Genomic DNA, 17704 nt, shown 5'->3' with positions numbered 1-17704 from the left:
CTAACTAAAACTGCAGATGTTCAGAATATTATAATGAAATTATCTGATAATTCTACAATATTGAAAGTAATTATAACTATAAAAAAATACTTGAAACTTTGTAGTAAAACGAAGCAAAATGGAAAATACAATTATAACAATCATATATTCATTTCACAGAATGAAAAGCCCTGGTAGAATCATTAGAATGTTTAATAACAATCATTCAAAACATTTACAAAATGTATGCTTCTCCATTCTCCCATGGAGAAGCAAAATGTTCCATCATGGAATGAATAAAAGGTGACCTTAGTAAATTTTCATAATAAAAAAATTATAATGAAAATTAATCAAAATCTGTGTTGTTATAACAATTCTGTTTAATTAATATTTATTTAAAGTTGCGCATTTTGATGTGACATCACATTTCTCAAACCCCCCTCCCCCCCTCGTCACACATCGTCACAAATGTCTGACCCCCCCTCCCACCCCCCTCGGTGCGTGACGTCATTTATGGACGGCCTCCACTGTACGCGCCAGAGGGTCGCTTTGAAGGGCTCTCTCGGAACTAGACCTTTGATCTTCTTGGTTCTTTCGGTAAAGTCACGTAGAATGGAAATAATAAAATAATATAAATAATGAAATAATTAATAATTTACTTTTTTTTATTCTTTCCATTCTACGTGACTTTACCGAATGGAAATAATAAAATAATAAAAATTCAACATAATAAAATAATTATTAATGATTATGTTTTACTTTTATTATTTTATTATTTCCATTCTACGTGACTTTACCGATAGAACCAAGAAGATGAATCCCTGCAGTCACGAACGCTTTAAATCGAAATTTAGATCTTTGATGTCAACTGCCACGGGCCGACCTCTCTCTCTCACGGGGTAGCGGTGGGAGAGTTGTGCACGGCACTCCGTGCTGCTGATCCACATTCTCTGCAATCTCAATGCCGCTCATCGACATCTCGGTTATCTCCCATCACCCCCCGCTCGGTATGTCGCTATGCAGAACCGGCCCTAGACCTTTGGGGGCCCTAAGCAAAATTTGGTTGGAGGCCCCTTTGATGTAGGATTTTTTTCACCCACTAGCTAGCAGTGACTCTAGGGAGCCCTCGGCTGGCCACGGGGCCCTTTGCAATTGCAAGGGTCGCTTAGTGGCTGGGCCGGCTCTGTCGCTATGAGACCAAGACACGGAGCTGACTTCAGAATCTGAATATTTATTTCACAGATTACCAGCAGGTGGCGTGGTAAGAACGTTACAACAACGAACGATGCAAAACGTACAAGAGAGATCAACAAATCACCCAAAAACATACAAGGGGCCGTACATAAATGACGTCACGCACCTAGGGGGGAGGGGGGGTCATACATTTGTGACGATGTGTGACGAGGGAGGGAGGGGGGGTTTGAGAAATGTGACGTCACATCAAAATGCGCAACTTTAAATGAATATAGACAACACGTTCTACTTAATTAAATATACTTTTTAATAAATGTTTTCTCCAACAACATCAGAGTGCAGCGCCACATTAAATACGCACTACAATGACAACTATTTGATTATTTAAATTTACTAAGGTCACTTATTATTTATTCCATGAAGGAGCATTGTGCTTCTCCATGGGAGAATGGAGAAGCATACATTTTGTAAATGTTTTGAATGATTGTTATTAAACATTTTGATTCTAATGATTCTACCAGGGATTTTCATTCTGTGGAATGAATATACTGTCTGATTGTTATAATTGTACTCTCCATTTTGCTTCGTTCTACTACAAAGTTTCAAGTATTTTTTATAGCTATAATTACTTTCAATATTTAATAATTATAAGAGAATTTCACTATAATATTCTGAACATCTGCAGTTTTAGTTATACGTTGGATATTTTCAAGTGAATTTATGCTAAAGTTCATCTTTCAAACGCCTCCTTTTTAATACGTGTTTTCTCCGACAACATCAGAGTGCAGCGCCACATTAAATACGCACTTCAATGACAATAGTTGTAAAGCGATTTGAAGCATGTTTTATTTTCAAAATGGAAATATGGTTTGGGGGGGGGGGGCAGAGCTTTGTGACGTCATATTTGAGGGGGGTCTGACTTTTTGTGACGCCGTGTGACGAGGGGGGAGGGGGGTCAAAATCTGCCAAAATCGCGTGACGTCATTTATGGACGGCCCCCAAACAAAACTAAACCCCATCCCACCAGGCAACGCCCACTGAGGTTATTAACTTGTTTAGAAGAAGCGACCTGGACACAAATGATATCTCTACAAAGTGGCTTATCACGTGCAAATGTATAACAGCAAACAACATGTCAATAATCTCAACGCATGTGTTTTTGACCGGCGCCTCTTGCTATCATACTATATATTTTTATATTGCATTTTCACATTTTACGTATGATTTTACGGTCGTATAATAACCGCTTTATGTGAGAGTTGTGCAACCCGCGTAACGAATCAACATAAGAGGCCGTCCATAAATGACGTCACGCGATTTTGGACGATTTTTGACCCCCCCCCCTCGTCACACGGCGTCACAAAAAGTCAGCCCCCCCCCTCAAATATGACGTCACAAAGCTCTACCCCCCCCCCCCCAAAATAAAACATGCTTCAAACCGCTTTAAACTATTGTCATTGTAGTGCGTATTTAATATGGCGCTACACTCTGATGTTGGAGGAGAAACATTTATTAAAAAGGCTATTTAACTAAGTACAACGTGTTGTCTATATTTATTTAAAGTTGCGCATTTTGATGTGACGTCACATTTCTCACCCCCCCCCTCCTCTCGTCACACATCGTCACAAATGTCTGACCCCCCCTCCCCCCTAGGTGCGTGACGTCATTTATGGACGGCCCCTAAACGCAACAACTTCACCCGGTCCCGTGGCTTCTGCTCTTCTGTTGACGGCAGTAGCAGCAACTTGCCACCAGGCGGCAGAGGTCTACCAACGCAACTCGGACCCCCCCCCCCACCACCATCGCACCTTTGACAGCACCAATGCCAATCAACAAAGGCAAAGAGCCCCCGAATAGCCTCGACCGACTGTTGCGGCAAGTGCTGTTAGCGAGTATCACCTCCTATGAAGATCGGCACGGCACGTGAGCGGGGTGGGTGAGCCAGCACCACTCCCGGCCGCCTTTGTCTCCCAAGTGGCCAAGTTTTTATTTTGCGCATTGCATCAGGTGCTCATTTGAGGCTGAGTCGACCTAGGGGAGGCCCAAGACCGGTTCAGAAAATCGCCACCGGTTGCCACCAGTGGTGAGTGAGTGAGTTGATGGTTGCCACCAGTGGTGAGTGAGTGAGTTGATGGTTCCACCAGTGGTGAGTGAGTGAGTGGTGAGTTGATGTCTCACCAGTGGTGAGTGAGCGAGTGAGTTGATGGTTCCACCAGTGGTGAGTGGGTGAGTGAGTTGATGGTTGCCACCAGTGGTGAGTGAGTGGGTGAGTTGATGGTTCCACCAGTGGTGAGTGGGTGAGTGAGTTGATGGTTCCACCAGTGGTGAGTGAGTGAGTTGATGGTTCCACCAGTGGTGAGTGAGTGAGTGAGTTGATGTCCCACCAGTGGTGAGTGAGTGAGTGAGTTGATGTCCCACCAGTGGTGAGTGAGTGGGTGAGTTGATGGTTCCACCAGTGGTGAGTGAGTGAGTGAGTTGATGGTTGCCACCAGTGGTGAGTGAGTGGTGAGTTGATGTCTCACCAGTGGTGAGTGAGTGAGTGAGTTGATGGTTCCACCAGTGGTGAGTGGGTGAGTGAGTTGATGGTTCCACCAGTGGTGAGTGAGTGGGTGAGTTGATGGTTCCACCAGTGGTGAGTGAGTGAGTTGATGGTTCCCACCAGTGGTGAGTGAGTGGGTGAGTTGATGGTTCCACCAGTGGTGAGTGAGTGAGTGAGTTGATGGTTCCACCAGTGGTGAGTGAGTGGGTGAGTTGATGTTTCCACCAGTGGTGAGTGAGTGGGTGAGTTGATGGTTCCACCAGTGGTGAGTGAGTGAGTGAGTTGATGTTACACCAGTGGTGAGTGAGTGAGTTGATGGTTCCACCAGTGGTGAGTGAGTGGGTGAGTTGATGGTTCCACCTTTGGTGAGTGAGTGAGTTGATGTCCCACCAGTGGTGAGTGGGTAAGTGAGTTGATGGTTCCACCAGTGGTGAGTGAGTGGGTGAGTTGATGGTTCCACCAGTGGTGAGTGAGTGAGTGAGTTGATGTTACACCAGTGGTGAGTGAGTGAGTTGATGGTTCCACCAGTGGTGAGTGAGTGGGTGAGTTGATGGTTCCACCTTTGGTGAGTGAGTGAGTTGATGTTCCACCAGTGGTGAGTGAGTGGGTGAGTTGATGGTTCCACCAGTGGTGAGTGAGTGGGTGGGTGAGTTGATGGTTCCACCAGTGGTGAGTGGGTGAGTTGATGTCTCACCAGTGGTGAGTGGGTGAGTGAGTTGATGGTACCACCAGTGGTGAGTCAGTTGATGTCTCACCAGTGGTGAGTGAGTGGGTGAGTTGATGTCTCACCAGTGGTGAGTGAGTGGGTGAGTTGATGGTTCCACCAGTGGCGAGTGGGTGAGTGAGTTGATGGTACCACCAGTTGTTAGCCATGTCCTGGATTCAAACTCCTCGTGTCGCCCGGCACATTGCGCGGTGCGCTAACCACTACGCCACCGCTCTACAGCGGCGAAAACAATCGTTTTGTCGCGTGGTTTAATTTTGTTTTGAGAATGGGCTTCATGAGAAAGTGGAACGTTGACGAATCACTGGACACAGTGAAAGCTCCAAAGGGCTCGCGGCTCTGGCTCCGATCCAGTCGCGAGGATGAACTTAGGAAGGGGAAATTGATCGATTGTGTGAGACTGCGTTAACAGTCGGGGCACGTACACACACAAACACTCAAACTACACAGCGCACACACACACTCATACTACACACAGCACACACACACATTAATACTACACACAGCACACACAAAAACACTTATACTACACAGGACACACACTCATACTACACACAGCACACACACACACTCATACTACACACAGCACATACACAAACACTCATACTACACAGCACACACACACTCATGCTACACACAGTACACACACACCCATACTACACACAGCACACACACACCCATACTACACACAGCACACACACAAACACTCATACTACACAGCACACACACACTCATACTACACACAGCACACACACAAACACTCATACTACACAGCACACACACACACTCATACTACACACAGTACACACACACCCATACTACACAGTAGACATAAAAATGCATACCACACACACACAGTACACACTCATACTTATACTACACAATACATACACACACATACACACACATTAATACTACACACACAGTATGCACACACTCATACTACACACACGGCACACAAACGGCACACACACTACACACCACACACACCAAGCCAAAACCAAAGATCCACCGTATAGCCTTAACAGACGGTAGGGGCAAGTGCTGTTAGCGAGCACCTATGCAGGCCGGAATGGTACACGAGGGGGTGGGTGGCTAGCACCACGCCCGGCCGCCTTTGTCTCCCCAGCGGCGATGGCTTTACACACCGCGCACCAGGTACTCATTTGAGGCTGAGTCGACCTAGGGGCGCTCGGGACCGGTTCAGATAATCGTAACTTGGTGTTAGGTGGCCGTGAGCGGGAATCGAACTTGGGTCGCCGGGGTGTAGCGCGAGTGGGCTAACCACTGCGCCACCGCTCCCCGCTCGTCCTCTCTCACAGAGCACTTGTTCAGTTTACAATTAGTATTGTTGTTGTAGTATTGTTGTATTAGTATTGTTGTATTAGTATTGTTGTTGAAGTATTGTTGTATTAGTATTGATGTTGTAGTATTGTTGTATTAGTATTGTTGTTGTATGGTTGTTGTATTAGTATTGTTGTTGTATTATATTATCGTTGTATTAGTATTGTTGTTGTATGATTGTTGTATTAGTATTGTTGTTGTATGATTGTTGTATTAGTATTGTTGTATGATTGTTGTATTAGTATTGTTGTTGTAGTATTAGTATTGTTGTTGTAGTATTGTTGTATTAGTATTGATGTTGTAGTATTGTTGTATTAGTATTGTTGTTGTATGATTGTTGTATTAGTATTGTTGTTGTATGATATTATCGTTGTATTAGTATTGTTGTTGTATGATTGTTGTATTAGTATTGTTGTTGTATGATTGTTGTATTAGTATTGTTGTTGTAGTATTAGTATTGTTGTTGTAGTATTGTTGTATTAGTATTGATGTTGTAGTATTGTTGTATTAGTATTGTTGTTGTATGATTGTTGTATTAGTATTGTTGTTGTACGATATTATCGTTGTATTAGTATTGTTGTTGTATGATTGTTGTATTAGTATTGTTGTTGTATGATTGTTGTATTAGTATTGTTGTTGTATGATTGTTGTATTAGTATTGTTGTTGTAGTATTGTTGTATTAGTATTGTTGTTGTATTATTGATGTATTACTATTGTTGTTGTAGTATTGTTGTTGTATGATGGTTGTATTAGTATTGTTGTTGTATTAGTTTTGTTGTTGTAGTATTGTTGTTGTATTATTGTTGTGTTAGTATTGTTGTTGTATTGTTGTTGTAGTATTGTTGTGTTAGTATTGTTGTTGTATTGTTGTTGTATTATTGTATTAATATCGTTGTATGTACAAGTAGAGAACTCCTCGTGGTTCTTTCTGCAATTGTAAGAGACAGCTGTGACGTCAATCCTCTTCTCGCCACTCACATGTGCTCGGAGCGCTTAAAGGAGTCTGATATGTTTGTAAAATATCTTAATACAATTCCAAGACAGTATTTATCGTGAGGTTAAAATAAATAGTTTTGTTTAGGCTGTTAAATGGCTACCGAATGACGTTAATCGGAGCAGGCATTGGGAAGTTATAGCGATTTTAAACTATTCTTGGTCAGCGTTCTACATTAATTACTCTCACGTCTTCGGTATCACTATTATCATTGCAGTATTATCGTATTATTAGATTATTATAACGTATTTTTCCGCCGTTTCAACTCAACTCAGTATTTATTTGTTACACGGAATCTCCCTTGTAGCCAGTTACCCAGCTAGCTTATTTGGCAACAACAGCCCCGCTGCAGCCACTAACAACAGCGTTGCTGTTGCTGTTGGGGTAGACAGGAGCCCAGCCAGCAGGCAGCCAGCAAGCAAACTCGAGGCAAAAAAAATTTTCATTTTAAACAGACCTCTCCACGAGGCGTCGGTCATAGCGGTTGCTTGACCATACTTAACCATTCTGGTCAATTAAGGGTGGTGGTGGGGAGGTGGAGGGGTGAGTTCAGATATCAGCACCCGCCACTGATGACAGCCGTGACCGGGAATGGAACTCGTGTCTCGGCTACTTGTGCGTGTCACTGTAAGAAACGTGCATCGCGATGCTGCACGCGTTATGACCACGCAATCGTCAGACACGAAGGAGACGCTCGTTCCCACCACTTCGCCTACGCGCCGGGGAGACAGAGGCGGCCCTGACTGCTCACTGAATGCGCTATTGTGCACAGATCGCTGGGAAGAGAGAGAGAGGAGAGAGAGAGCAAGAGGGGGTGGGTGGTGGGGGGCAGTGGGTGAAAGAGAAAGGAGCGAGTGAGAGTGGGTGAATAGAGAGGGGAGACGTGGGGGAGGGGACGAGAGGGGTGAAAGAGAATGAGAGAGAGGGAGGGGAGAAAGAGAATGCGAGAGAGGGGGAGGGGAGTTGGAATCAACTTCGCAAGCAGTCTTTGAGACATTTTTTTCTACGTTTTTTGTTCCTTTCCAGGATTCGTTTCTTTGTAAGCGGCGATTGGATGGCCCGGGCTGACGATGACGATCCAGAAAGCGATTTCTATTCGATTTAATATCTCATATATTTTTTATTTTATCAGGTAGGCCCCATTGAGCTATTCAGCTCTTTTTCAGCCACAAATGAGAGTTCAACGTGCAAAACTATAGCAGCCAAATACTTTAAACGCGTGATGTTGATTCAAAATTTCGAGGGAAAAACCGGAGGACCCGGAGAAGAATCCACGCGACCACGGGGAGAAAGAGAGAGACACGCAAACTCCAAATATGCAGCAGGCGTCAGCGTCGGGATCGAATCCACGACCTCCTGCATGCCAGGCGAGGCAGTTAACATCTCACCACGTGGAGAGAGACACGCAAACTCCAAATATACAGCAGCAGGCGTCAGCGTCGGGATCGAATCCACGACCTCCTGCATGCCAGGCGAGGTAGTTAACATCTCACCACGTGGAGAGAGACACGCAAACTTCAAATATACAGCAGCAGGCGTCAGCGTCGGGATCGAATCCACGACCTCCTGCATGCCAGGCGAGGTGGTTAACATCTCGCTACGGTGGCACCCCAAGTCAAGGCGTGCTTCACACAACACGCCGTTAGATTTCATCAAAATGCCGCCGGCATTGGGACTCATCAGTCGAGTACAAGCGCCCGATACTCGCTCACGAAGACCACAGTGCACGAGCCGAGAGGACCGTCAATGCGCTTCTTCAGGAACTGTCGATGGGGTGGTGGTGGTGGGGGGTGTTTGTTGTTGCGTAATGCGCAAAGGCCGGCGGGCGCTGTTGTGTGCACGTCCGCGTGGTGTGCCGCTCCAGAGAGATGGGTGGCGGTGGGGGCGCTGGGGAACGTCGGCCACGGACGGATGGATGAACGATGATCTGTCCGAAGCTATTCGCGCATAAAGGATCGGCGACACAGAAGAGCTCAACGCATCCGTCTACAACACCGCGGCATTGAAAGAATAATAACGATATATTTAATCGGCAACGTTTCGGGCAATGTCTCTTGTTCGGAGTACATACAAAGCCGGAGGGATAGAGTGGATAACAAGAGTTGGAGAATCTTGATTTGAAGTTTTCGTGACTGCAGGAATCTATACTCTTTGATTCTTTCGGTAAAGTCACGTAGGTAGAAAATAAAAATAAAATAAATCACGTTTCGGACGCTTGTGTTGCGCCCGCTACGTCGTGATTTATTTTTATTTTATACCTACGTGACTTTACCGAAAGAACCAAAGAGTATGAGTTGGAGACTCCACTCGTTATCGCCATGGGGCCTGATGTAAAAAAATAAAGACATTTATAGAAATGTATTTTCATATGTACGTGTACAATATATGTCAAACTTCTTTCGCACCGTACGTAGGTAGCCAACCATGCTCATCGGAGTTGCTCGTGACCAGTTATTAAACACATTCCTGCGGAGGGAGCTGGTAGGAACGTTGGGCTGCTCGGTCAATGGCCAGGGTCAACGGCGGCGTGGATGTATTCCGCAAATATGCCCGACTGTGAGGGCGGGCACAAGCCGGCGTGAGTAGGTTAAACGTTCAGTTTAATAAGGGCACCACGGGGTGACCAGCCCCTCCCCACCCAGCCCCACCCCTCCCACCCCCCACCCAGCCCCACCCTCCCCACCCAGCCCCTCCCCACCCTCCCCACCCAGCCCTTTCCCACCCAGCCCCTCCCCACCCTCCCCTACCCACCCAGCCCCACCCCTCTCACCCCCCACCCAGCACCACCCTCCCCACCCAGCCCCTCCCCACCCTCCCCTCCCCACCCAGCCCTTCCCCACCCAGCCCCTCCCCACCCTCCCCTCCCCACCCAGCCCCACCCTCCCCACCCAGCCCCTCCCCACCCCTCCCACCCCCCACCCAGCCCCACCCTCCCCACTCACCCAGCCCTCCCCACCCTCCCCTCCCCACCCAGCCCCTCCCCTCCCCACCCTCCCCTCCCCACCCAGCCCCTCCCTCCCCACCCAGCCCCTCCCTGCACGACGGACATAATAATCCCCTGTGGGCTGGTGTAACCAGGAGGTTCCTACCAGTATGAGGCGTCTGAATCTATCCACGCGACCCTGTATCGTCTGTTCACGTGAACTGTTGCCTACTGAAATGCACCGAACGCTTGGGCAGGTCGCGGCGGTGGCTCACGCGCCGTGCCCGTTGCCTGTGATCCAGCGCTGCGGAGGCTGCATCTCACAGTGCTAAAAGATCGCCACGGTCTGGACCTCTTCTAGGTCGACTCGGCCTATAAGAGTAAAAATTGCGCACACTTTGCATCCGGACTTCCATTCCCTCCCGAACCGCGCGCGCCACGTTTCTGCGTGCGATCCATTTCGCTCTAATGACCTCCTCGCCGCCAGTGCGTCTGGGGCCCGCGTGCACCTCGCGCCCCTCGCTTCCTTCCTGCTGCCAGATTCCGCAACAGCTGCGCCCTTTCTTCCTCGGGCGCTCAATCTCAGCGGCGGCTTTGTCGCAGTGCGACCATTGATTGCATCGTCAGTTTTTTTTTTTGTGCAAACGCGGGAGCGAGGCGGGGGAGAATTATGGATTATGGGGGAGCAAGGATGGAAGGCTGTGGGGCGGGGGGTGCTGTTCCCCCCTCCCGTCCCCGCAGAGGGGTTACTATCGGCCACGCGTTCTCAGCCAAATCCAGAGTCACGTGCACGTCGGGTGACCCAGATAAGCGCAGCTCGGTACCCAATGGCTCCCGTTCACCCCACATCTCCCCTCCTCCCTCAATCCCACCCTCTCCTCCTCATCCATTCCCAGTCTCCATGCCCCCCGCTGTCTCCCTCCCCCATGGTCTCTTCCAGTCTCCCTCCCTCTCCTGCGCCCCCCCCCCCCTCTGCGTCTCACGCCACCCGACGCGTCAGCGTTCAGCGAGAGCGGAGAGTCTGCAGCCGGCGAATAAGAAGCAGCAGCAGCATTCCGTCAGCACCATCACAGACGCAGCGACGCACACAGAGAGACGCCCACGAAGAGACAGAGACCCCAGAGAGAGACAAAGAGAGACAGCGGGGACGGCATCATGGACATCTTTTGCGGGACCTGGAACTTGGTGGAGAGCCACAATTTTGATGAATACATGAAGGCCATAGGTGAGCGCGTGAGACTGTGAGACCGTGGGAGCGTGAGACTGTGAGACCGTGCAGAGAGCGTGATACTGTGAGGGCGTGAGACTGAGACCGTGCAGAGAGCGTGAGACTCAGAGCGTGAGACTGTTAAGCCGTGCAAAGAGCGTGAGACTCAGAGCGTGCAGAGAGCGTGAGACTCAGAGCGTGAGTCATCTGATGCGAACAGCTCCGTGGTGCTGAAAATGAGGACGCGACTCACGGTGGGTGAGCGCACGCCTCGCCCCAGCGGAACACGTGCAGTGTCACAGTGTGGCCCAGGAGTCAGGGCACACAGGGCTTATTATATATTACTCGTGACTATCAGTCGCGAAGACGGTAGCGACGCAACTTGATACGAAAGTTCCGCTCGTCTTGGATGAACCTTGCGAGAGTCGTCGTGACCAGATCGTGTTGGCCGATGGACACATTAGCTCCGGGCAGAGCTAATGCGTGAACACGTGGTTTAACCTTCGCTGGAACTAGTTCAGAAGGGGCGCCACCTGATATTCCCCGCACCTCCGATTAACGCTGTTGGCTACGTACGGTTGCGAAATAGTTGAAACACATACCTGCAGTACTGGAGGTGGCTGGGATGACTTGTCTTCGTGTGCTCACCCTGAATGCTACATTCTGCGAGCGAGACTGTAAAGCCTTCGGAATTTCCTCTCGATCCTCTCTTTGTTCCAAACTCTGATAACACTGGTCAACACACTTTTTCTGGCATAAGGTATTCCAACGGTTTTAAGGTAATGTTTTGGGGTGCTGATTCCAAATCTGGCATCAGTTTTTGTCTATCACACCAGGTTTTTGAGATATCAAATATTGCATTTTCAATAAAAACTGCAGAAGAAAAATATTAAATAAATGTGGATATCTACATAAAATGATATTATAAACACACTATCCTAAAAATACAGCATCATATTTTAACACTAAAGCAGTCACTGACTCGCAACAACTTGCAATCATAAGTGACAGAGTTAATTTCGGGTAAAATCAATGAAAATGGGGTATGCCGATAGCATAAAAATGAGATGTGATAGAGCAAATCTGAGATCAGATTTGGAATCAGCACCCTGAAATTAGTCTAAAACAGCTGCAAAAGTCCAGGCCGGAAAAAAAATGTTTATTTTTTGTTGACCAGTGTTATATATTACGCGTGACTAAGGCCCTCTGAGCTATGTCACTCTTATTTTCATAAGAGACCTGTCCACAAACAGGAGCGCAACGAAATGTGATAGCAGCCAAATAACTCGCAATGCATGTTTCTAAACGTGGAGGCAAAAACCGGAGGATATTTGAACATTTCACGGAGGATTAATTCATTATTGTTAACAAATGTTAAAATTGACTTCCATTATCAGAAATAGGGTGCGTGAATTATCTTTTCAAATTAATTTGCGATGTGTTTAAAGTAAGATTACAGCTGCTTTCGTTAGCATACGATGAGGAGGAAGAAGAAGCAAATATATATACTAAAAAAGCTGATAGATTTATTAAAATATTAACGTATCGCGCCAAACTTGATCGTTACCGCGTTATTTACGGGGAAAGTTTTCCGCTTAACGTGGCGCTGTTCGAGGAACGCATCTACCACGTTAAACGAGGAACGCATCTACCACGTTAAACGAGGAACGCATCTACCACGTTAAACGAGGAACGCATCTACCACGTTAAACGAGGAACGACTTGATTGCGTGCAGGCATCGGCTTCGCGATGCGCCAGATCGGCAGCGTCACCAAGCCCACACTCATCATCAGCGCCGAGGGCGATCACGTGACGCTGAAGACGACGAGCACCTTCAAGAACATGGAGTGGAACTTCACGCTGGGCGAGGAGTTTGACGAAACGACGGCGGACGAGAGGAAGGTCAAGGTGAGACCCCGGGTGGGGGGAGGGCCGGAGGTGGAGGGGGTCAGAGGTCACAGGCAATGAAGCGGTGGTAGAGCGAGCGGCTCGCGAACGGAAAGGTCACGAGGTCAAATCCTGGTTGCCGGTTTGACTCGGTAAAACCATCATCATCATTCCCTGCCGGGGCAGATAAGAACAGTACCATTTTGTGGGACGTCAGCAATGGTTGTCCGATGGATCGACCTCCCGACCCTCCCCAACCCTCCCCACCCCTCCCATCCCCATCCCTCCCCGCCCCTCCCCTCTCCCCCTTCCCCCCCCTCCCCACCCCTCCCCCCTCCCCACCCCACCCCTCCCCCCTTCCCCATCCCTCCCCACCCCTCTCCACCCCCTCCCCACCCCCCTCCCCACCCCCTCCCCACCCCCCTCCCCACCCCCTCCCCACCCCCCTCCCCACCCCCCCTCCCCACCCCCTCCCCACCCCCCTCCCCACCCCCTCCCCACCCCTCCCACCGTCAAAGGAACGAGGAATTTCTACGCCTGGCTCTGAGCTGTAGACGGGAGATGGGCTGTTGGTTGTAGTTGTGACGCTGTGGTGACTGTGTTTGTGGTGGCTGACGTGGTGGTTGACGTGGTGGTTGACGTGGTGGTGTCTCCCGCAGAGCACGTTCACCGTGGACGGCGACAAGCTGGTGCAGGTGCAGCGATGGGAGGGCAAGGAGACCACCATCTCCCGCGCCGTCTCGGGCGACAGCATGGTGGCGGTGAGGGCACGAGAGAGAGAGAGAGATCGAGAGAGATGAGAGAGAGATGGGAGAGAGGGATGAGACTTTTGACTTTTAAACCAATTTTATTGCCGATTTCGATCCGAGTCACATCGAATACAGCATCACGTCACAAAACACTACGTGGCGCTGCATGCACCACGCGCAACACAAACACGCCACGCTCGACGATGATCTCGTTAGAAAGTCAAATGCAGAATGCCGTTTGCGCCGGTGCAGAGGAGGGCTTGACCGCCCCCCACCGTTCGAAGAACACAAGCGCGTCACCAGCATTGGCACCCCAGGCACCCCCCTGCGTCTCTCAGCAGGCTGAGGGCCGGCGACTTCCAGGGTATCTCCTCCCGTTCTTACAGCAGCCGCCTCACGGCCCGAAGCCAGAAACTCATCAGCCTGGAGGCAACGTCCACCAGACCCTGGTCACCCTCACCCACCAGCAGGCAGAGAACCCCCGGGCTTAGCCAGTGCTTGCCGTGCCACACAAAGTGCGCGAGTGAGCGGTTCACTCTTGTGAGTAGCCAGGCCCGGAGGCTGGGAGGCTTTGGTCTTGTGCCACAGCGCGAACGCTGCCAGGTTATTAGCGACGAGCACTCGGCCCCTAAAGGACGTCTGCGGAGCGAGGCGTGCAGTCTAGCCTCGACTACGTCGGCCAGCTCGGTCCAGTTGTTCAGAGCGACGTCGTGTGGGTTTCCCCAGGTAGACTCCCGGGTACTTGGTACCGTCAGCCTACCAACTGACTCCTCCTGGGATCAGCACAGAAGGAACGCCGCACCGCGACCCCAAACAGAGAACCTCGCACTTGGCCCAGTTCTCCCTGGCGGAGGAGGCCTTCTCGTACAGCGCCACCACCCGGCAGAGTGCGCAGACGTCCTGCGCGCCGTTGACTAGGACGCATCTCTCGTCCACGTATGCAGAGACCCTGACGACTGCAGTTTCAGGTCCTGGAGCCTTGCAAACCAGACAGATGTCGTCTCAGGTGGCGTAGGAGTGGCTCAATAGACAGGGTTTACAGCAGCCCCGACAGAGGGCATCCCTGTCTGACTCCCCTCGTCATGGGGGCTGAGCGGCTGGTTGAGTTTCATGAGACTGGATGTGTCCATGTACAGGAGCCTGACGTGAGAGATGAATGCCTGGCTGAAGCCGAACGACCTTATCAATTTGCCCAGGTACTCATGGCTCACTCTATCGAATGCCTTCTCGGATGAGAGAGAGAGGGATGGGATAGAGATGGGAGAGATGGGAGAGAGAGATGAGAGAGTAATGGGAGAAATTAGTATGTATGTATGTTGAACTCCTTTCGCACCGTACGTAGCCAACCACGCTAATCGGAGGTGCGGGCGAAGAACAACAAACTGAACACAAAAAGCACTTCTTAAGAAATGATTTTTCACGAGACAGAGAAGGATAAGAGAGAGAGTGATGAGAGTGTGGGAGAGTGAGGTGAGTGAGGTGTGAGAGAGGGTGTGAGGGTGAGCGGTGCGAGCGAGTTGCGTGTCTCGCCCTCTCCCCGTAGACGTGCTCCATCGGGGACGTGGTGGCCACTCGCACGTACCACAAAGCCTGAGAAGTGGGCCTCGGCTCCACCTCCTCCTCCACCTCCTCGGCCATCATCATCCTCCTCCTCCTCGCTCCGATGTCGTGGCGGCGCTGTGGCTTTGTGACGTGACGCTGTGACGCGGTGGTGTTGTGACGACGTCGTGACGCTGCAGTGCCACCACGAGCGCGAAGCGACTGAGAACGGAAGAGGCCGCACTCGCCAACGCGGGAGGGGAAAGTTTGTGGAGAAGGCGGAACGAACTAGCCAATCAAATCCAAGCCCCTCCACACGCTAGCCAATCAGACACTATCCCTACCCCTAACCACAATGACCAATCAGACACTATCCCTACCCTAACCGTAACTACAATGACCAATCAGACAATAGCCCAACCCCTAACCACAATGACCAATCAGACAATAGCCTAACCCTAACCACACTGACCAATCAGGCAATAGTCCTACCCGCTAACCCTTAACACACTAACCACACTAACCAACCAATCACCAACCCTACCGCTAACCTTGACCACACTAACCAGATTAACCAAACAGGCACACGCTATACCCCTAACCCCCCTTAGACAGCTCTGCCCCCCTTTTCACTTTCTGTTCGCTCGTCGGTTTTTGTAGCGATTGGCTGTCACTCACTCAGATAATTAATGAGGTTCTGATTGAGTGACCCTAAGGGGGGGGCACGGGAAGGGCTGGGGCGAGGGGGGTTTCTAGTAGTCATCGTGTAGGCCGAAGAGCCAACCCGCAGTGTGATTTGCCAAATGTTCACCGCAAATTAAGAATCCAGCCAACCGATCGTCAGACCTCGGCAGGACCCTCCCTGTAGGCGAGTCGCGGGACTCGTTGAGGCCTCCACCAACCCCCCCCCCCCATCCGCCTCGGATACAACCACCGCGAAATCTCCCCCTTCTCCTCCTCCTCCTCGTGTCACCATGGCGCCACAGGCGACGACAATTTCGACAGACAGACACCGTGCATCTCGTGTCGGGCACGTGGCGGCGACGACGACGATGACGACGACGATGTGGCTAGCTGTGGATAGACCATGGCTCGTGACGATGTGGCCCGCTCTGTAGCCCTGGCGAGGTCCTCCACGGCTACTCCAGAGCCCCCCCCCCCCACACACAGAGCAAGCGAGATTGCTCCACGGGTTCGCGAACCAATGGGAGTCGGAACGGTGCCATCGGGAGTCTTCCTCTCCTCCTCTTCCTTTCTTTCGTGCGGCTGCTGTAGATGCAGAACAACGGCGACTACAATTTCACATTTCAGGTGGCCAAGCCCCAGATAACCGGAGCGTCGATCGCTGTTGACGTCTCCTTCGTAATGTGTGCGTCGTTTTGCACGTCGTGCGGTCCGCTGTGCCATCGGCGGCGCATCGCCCAGTCGTCACGCGCGTCCGCCCGAACCTGGTGGTGAACCGGGTCCTGGGCCTCCCCTACGTCGACTCAGCATAAAACGAGTGCGTACCTGTTGCGGAGTGGAAGCACCGCCACGAGGCAGACAACGGCGTGGTGGTGGCCACGCACGCGCTCGTGTTGCCAAGCCGGCCTTCATCAGTGCTGCGCATTAACAGCACTCGCACCAACAATGTGTTCATGTTCTATGGGGGATCTTTGTGTTGTGTCTTTGTTGGTGGTGGTGGCGGTGTTGACTTACAGTGTCACACTCGCAGTGTCACCGTTCAGTGTTATGGGACTTGTCTGCTGGAGCACAGACGGACGGGGAGACGCATCGACAGTCAGACAGATGCATGGATAGATGGACAGTTGTATGGACATACTTATGGATGGATAGATGCATGTATAGGCGGATGGATGGGATAGTTGGATATTTGGATGGAGAGACTCGTGGACGATAGATGGATCTATAGACGGATGAATAGATGGGCAGTTGGATGGACAAACAGATGGATAGATGGACGGACGGATTGATGGATGGACGGACAGACAGACGAATGACCAGACAGATGGACAGACACATAGACAGACTGGTGGACGGACAAACGGATATAGGGATCGATACACAGATGGAGGAACATTCACACAGACAGGCAGGGAGGGAGGGGCAGGAGCGGTGTTGTTTCCGTAAGTGGGAATCGAACTCGGGTCGGCCTGGCTTGTACCCCCCCCCCGCTCGCGACACACATTCAATCACACACGCACCCAACAATAACAACGTGATCACGACGCTCGTGCCAGGCTAGGTGCACACGCGCACACGCCGCCGACACGCATACGTGCGTGCGTACACCGACTCCAACCGCTGCTACTAATTTACCGGTCTCCCTAGAAGTTCAGTGTTATTAATCAACCCCGAGAAACAACTAAACAGAAATAATAAAGTTGGAGTTTTTATTTGACCCTTGAGTCACCGCAAAATGACGTGTCGTGTGTGTCTGATGACTCATGCGCCACGCGGGTACAGCGACAAGAGTCGGTGCGGTCTGATCGATCTGATTGATCTCATTGATCTGATTGATTTGATTGATTTAATTGATCTTATAGATATGATTAATTTAATTGATCTGATTGATTTAATTGATCTGATTGATCTGATTGATTTAATTGATCTGATTTATCTG

The 17704-nt window shown here is 50.2% G+C and overlaps 1 protein-coding gene across 1 annotated transcript; it reads left to right on the top strand.

Annotated features, from left to right (window-relative positions):
• Positions 1 to 10685: 10685 nt before the first annotated feature.
• LOC133349144 (fatty acid-binding protein, liver) lies at positions 10686 to 17072 on the top strand. The gene is made up of 4 exons (XM_061562383.1): positions 10686 to 10923; positions 12642 to 12814; positions 13453 to 13554; positions 15086 to 17072. Exons 1-4 carry the CDS (start codon positions 10854 to 10856, stop codon positions 15134 to 15136), a joined length of 396 nt encoding a protein of 131 aa, XP_061418367.1. The 5' UTR covers positions 10686 to 10853; the 3' UTR covers positions 15137 to 17072.
• The last annotated feature ends 632 nt before the right edge of the window (positions 17073 to 17704 follow it).

The sequence above is a fragment of the Lethenteron reissneri genome, chromosome 29 (genome assembly GCF_015708825.2).
Source record: "Lethenteron reissneri isolate LAM-NWPU_2019-01 chromosome 29, ASM1570882v1, whole genome shotgun sequence".
NCBI lineage: Eukaryota > Metazoa > Chordata > Hyperoartia > Petromyzontiformes > Petromyzontidae > Lethenteron > Lethenteron reissneri.
Note: the sequence above shows the minus strand (reverse complement) of the source record. Positions and strands in the feature narration are given on the sequence as shown.

Excerpts from the sequence above, each read along its gene's own strand:
- LOC133349144 (XM_061562383.1), top strand. The coding sequence starts at position 10,854 with ATGGACATCTTTTGCGGGACCTGGAACTTGGTGGAGAGCCACAATTTT. Across the intron at positions 12,815-13,452 it reads CGGACGAGAGGAAGGTCAAG|AGCACGTTCACCGTGGACGG; the intron begins GTGAGACCCCGG and ends TGTCTCCCGCAG. Across the intron at positions 13,555-15,085 it reads CGGGCGACAGCATGGTGGCG|ACGTGCTCCATCGGGGACGT; the intron begins GTGAGGGCACGA and ends CTCTCCCCGTAG.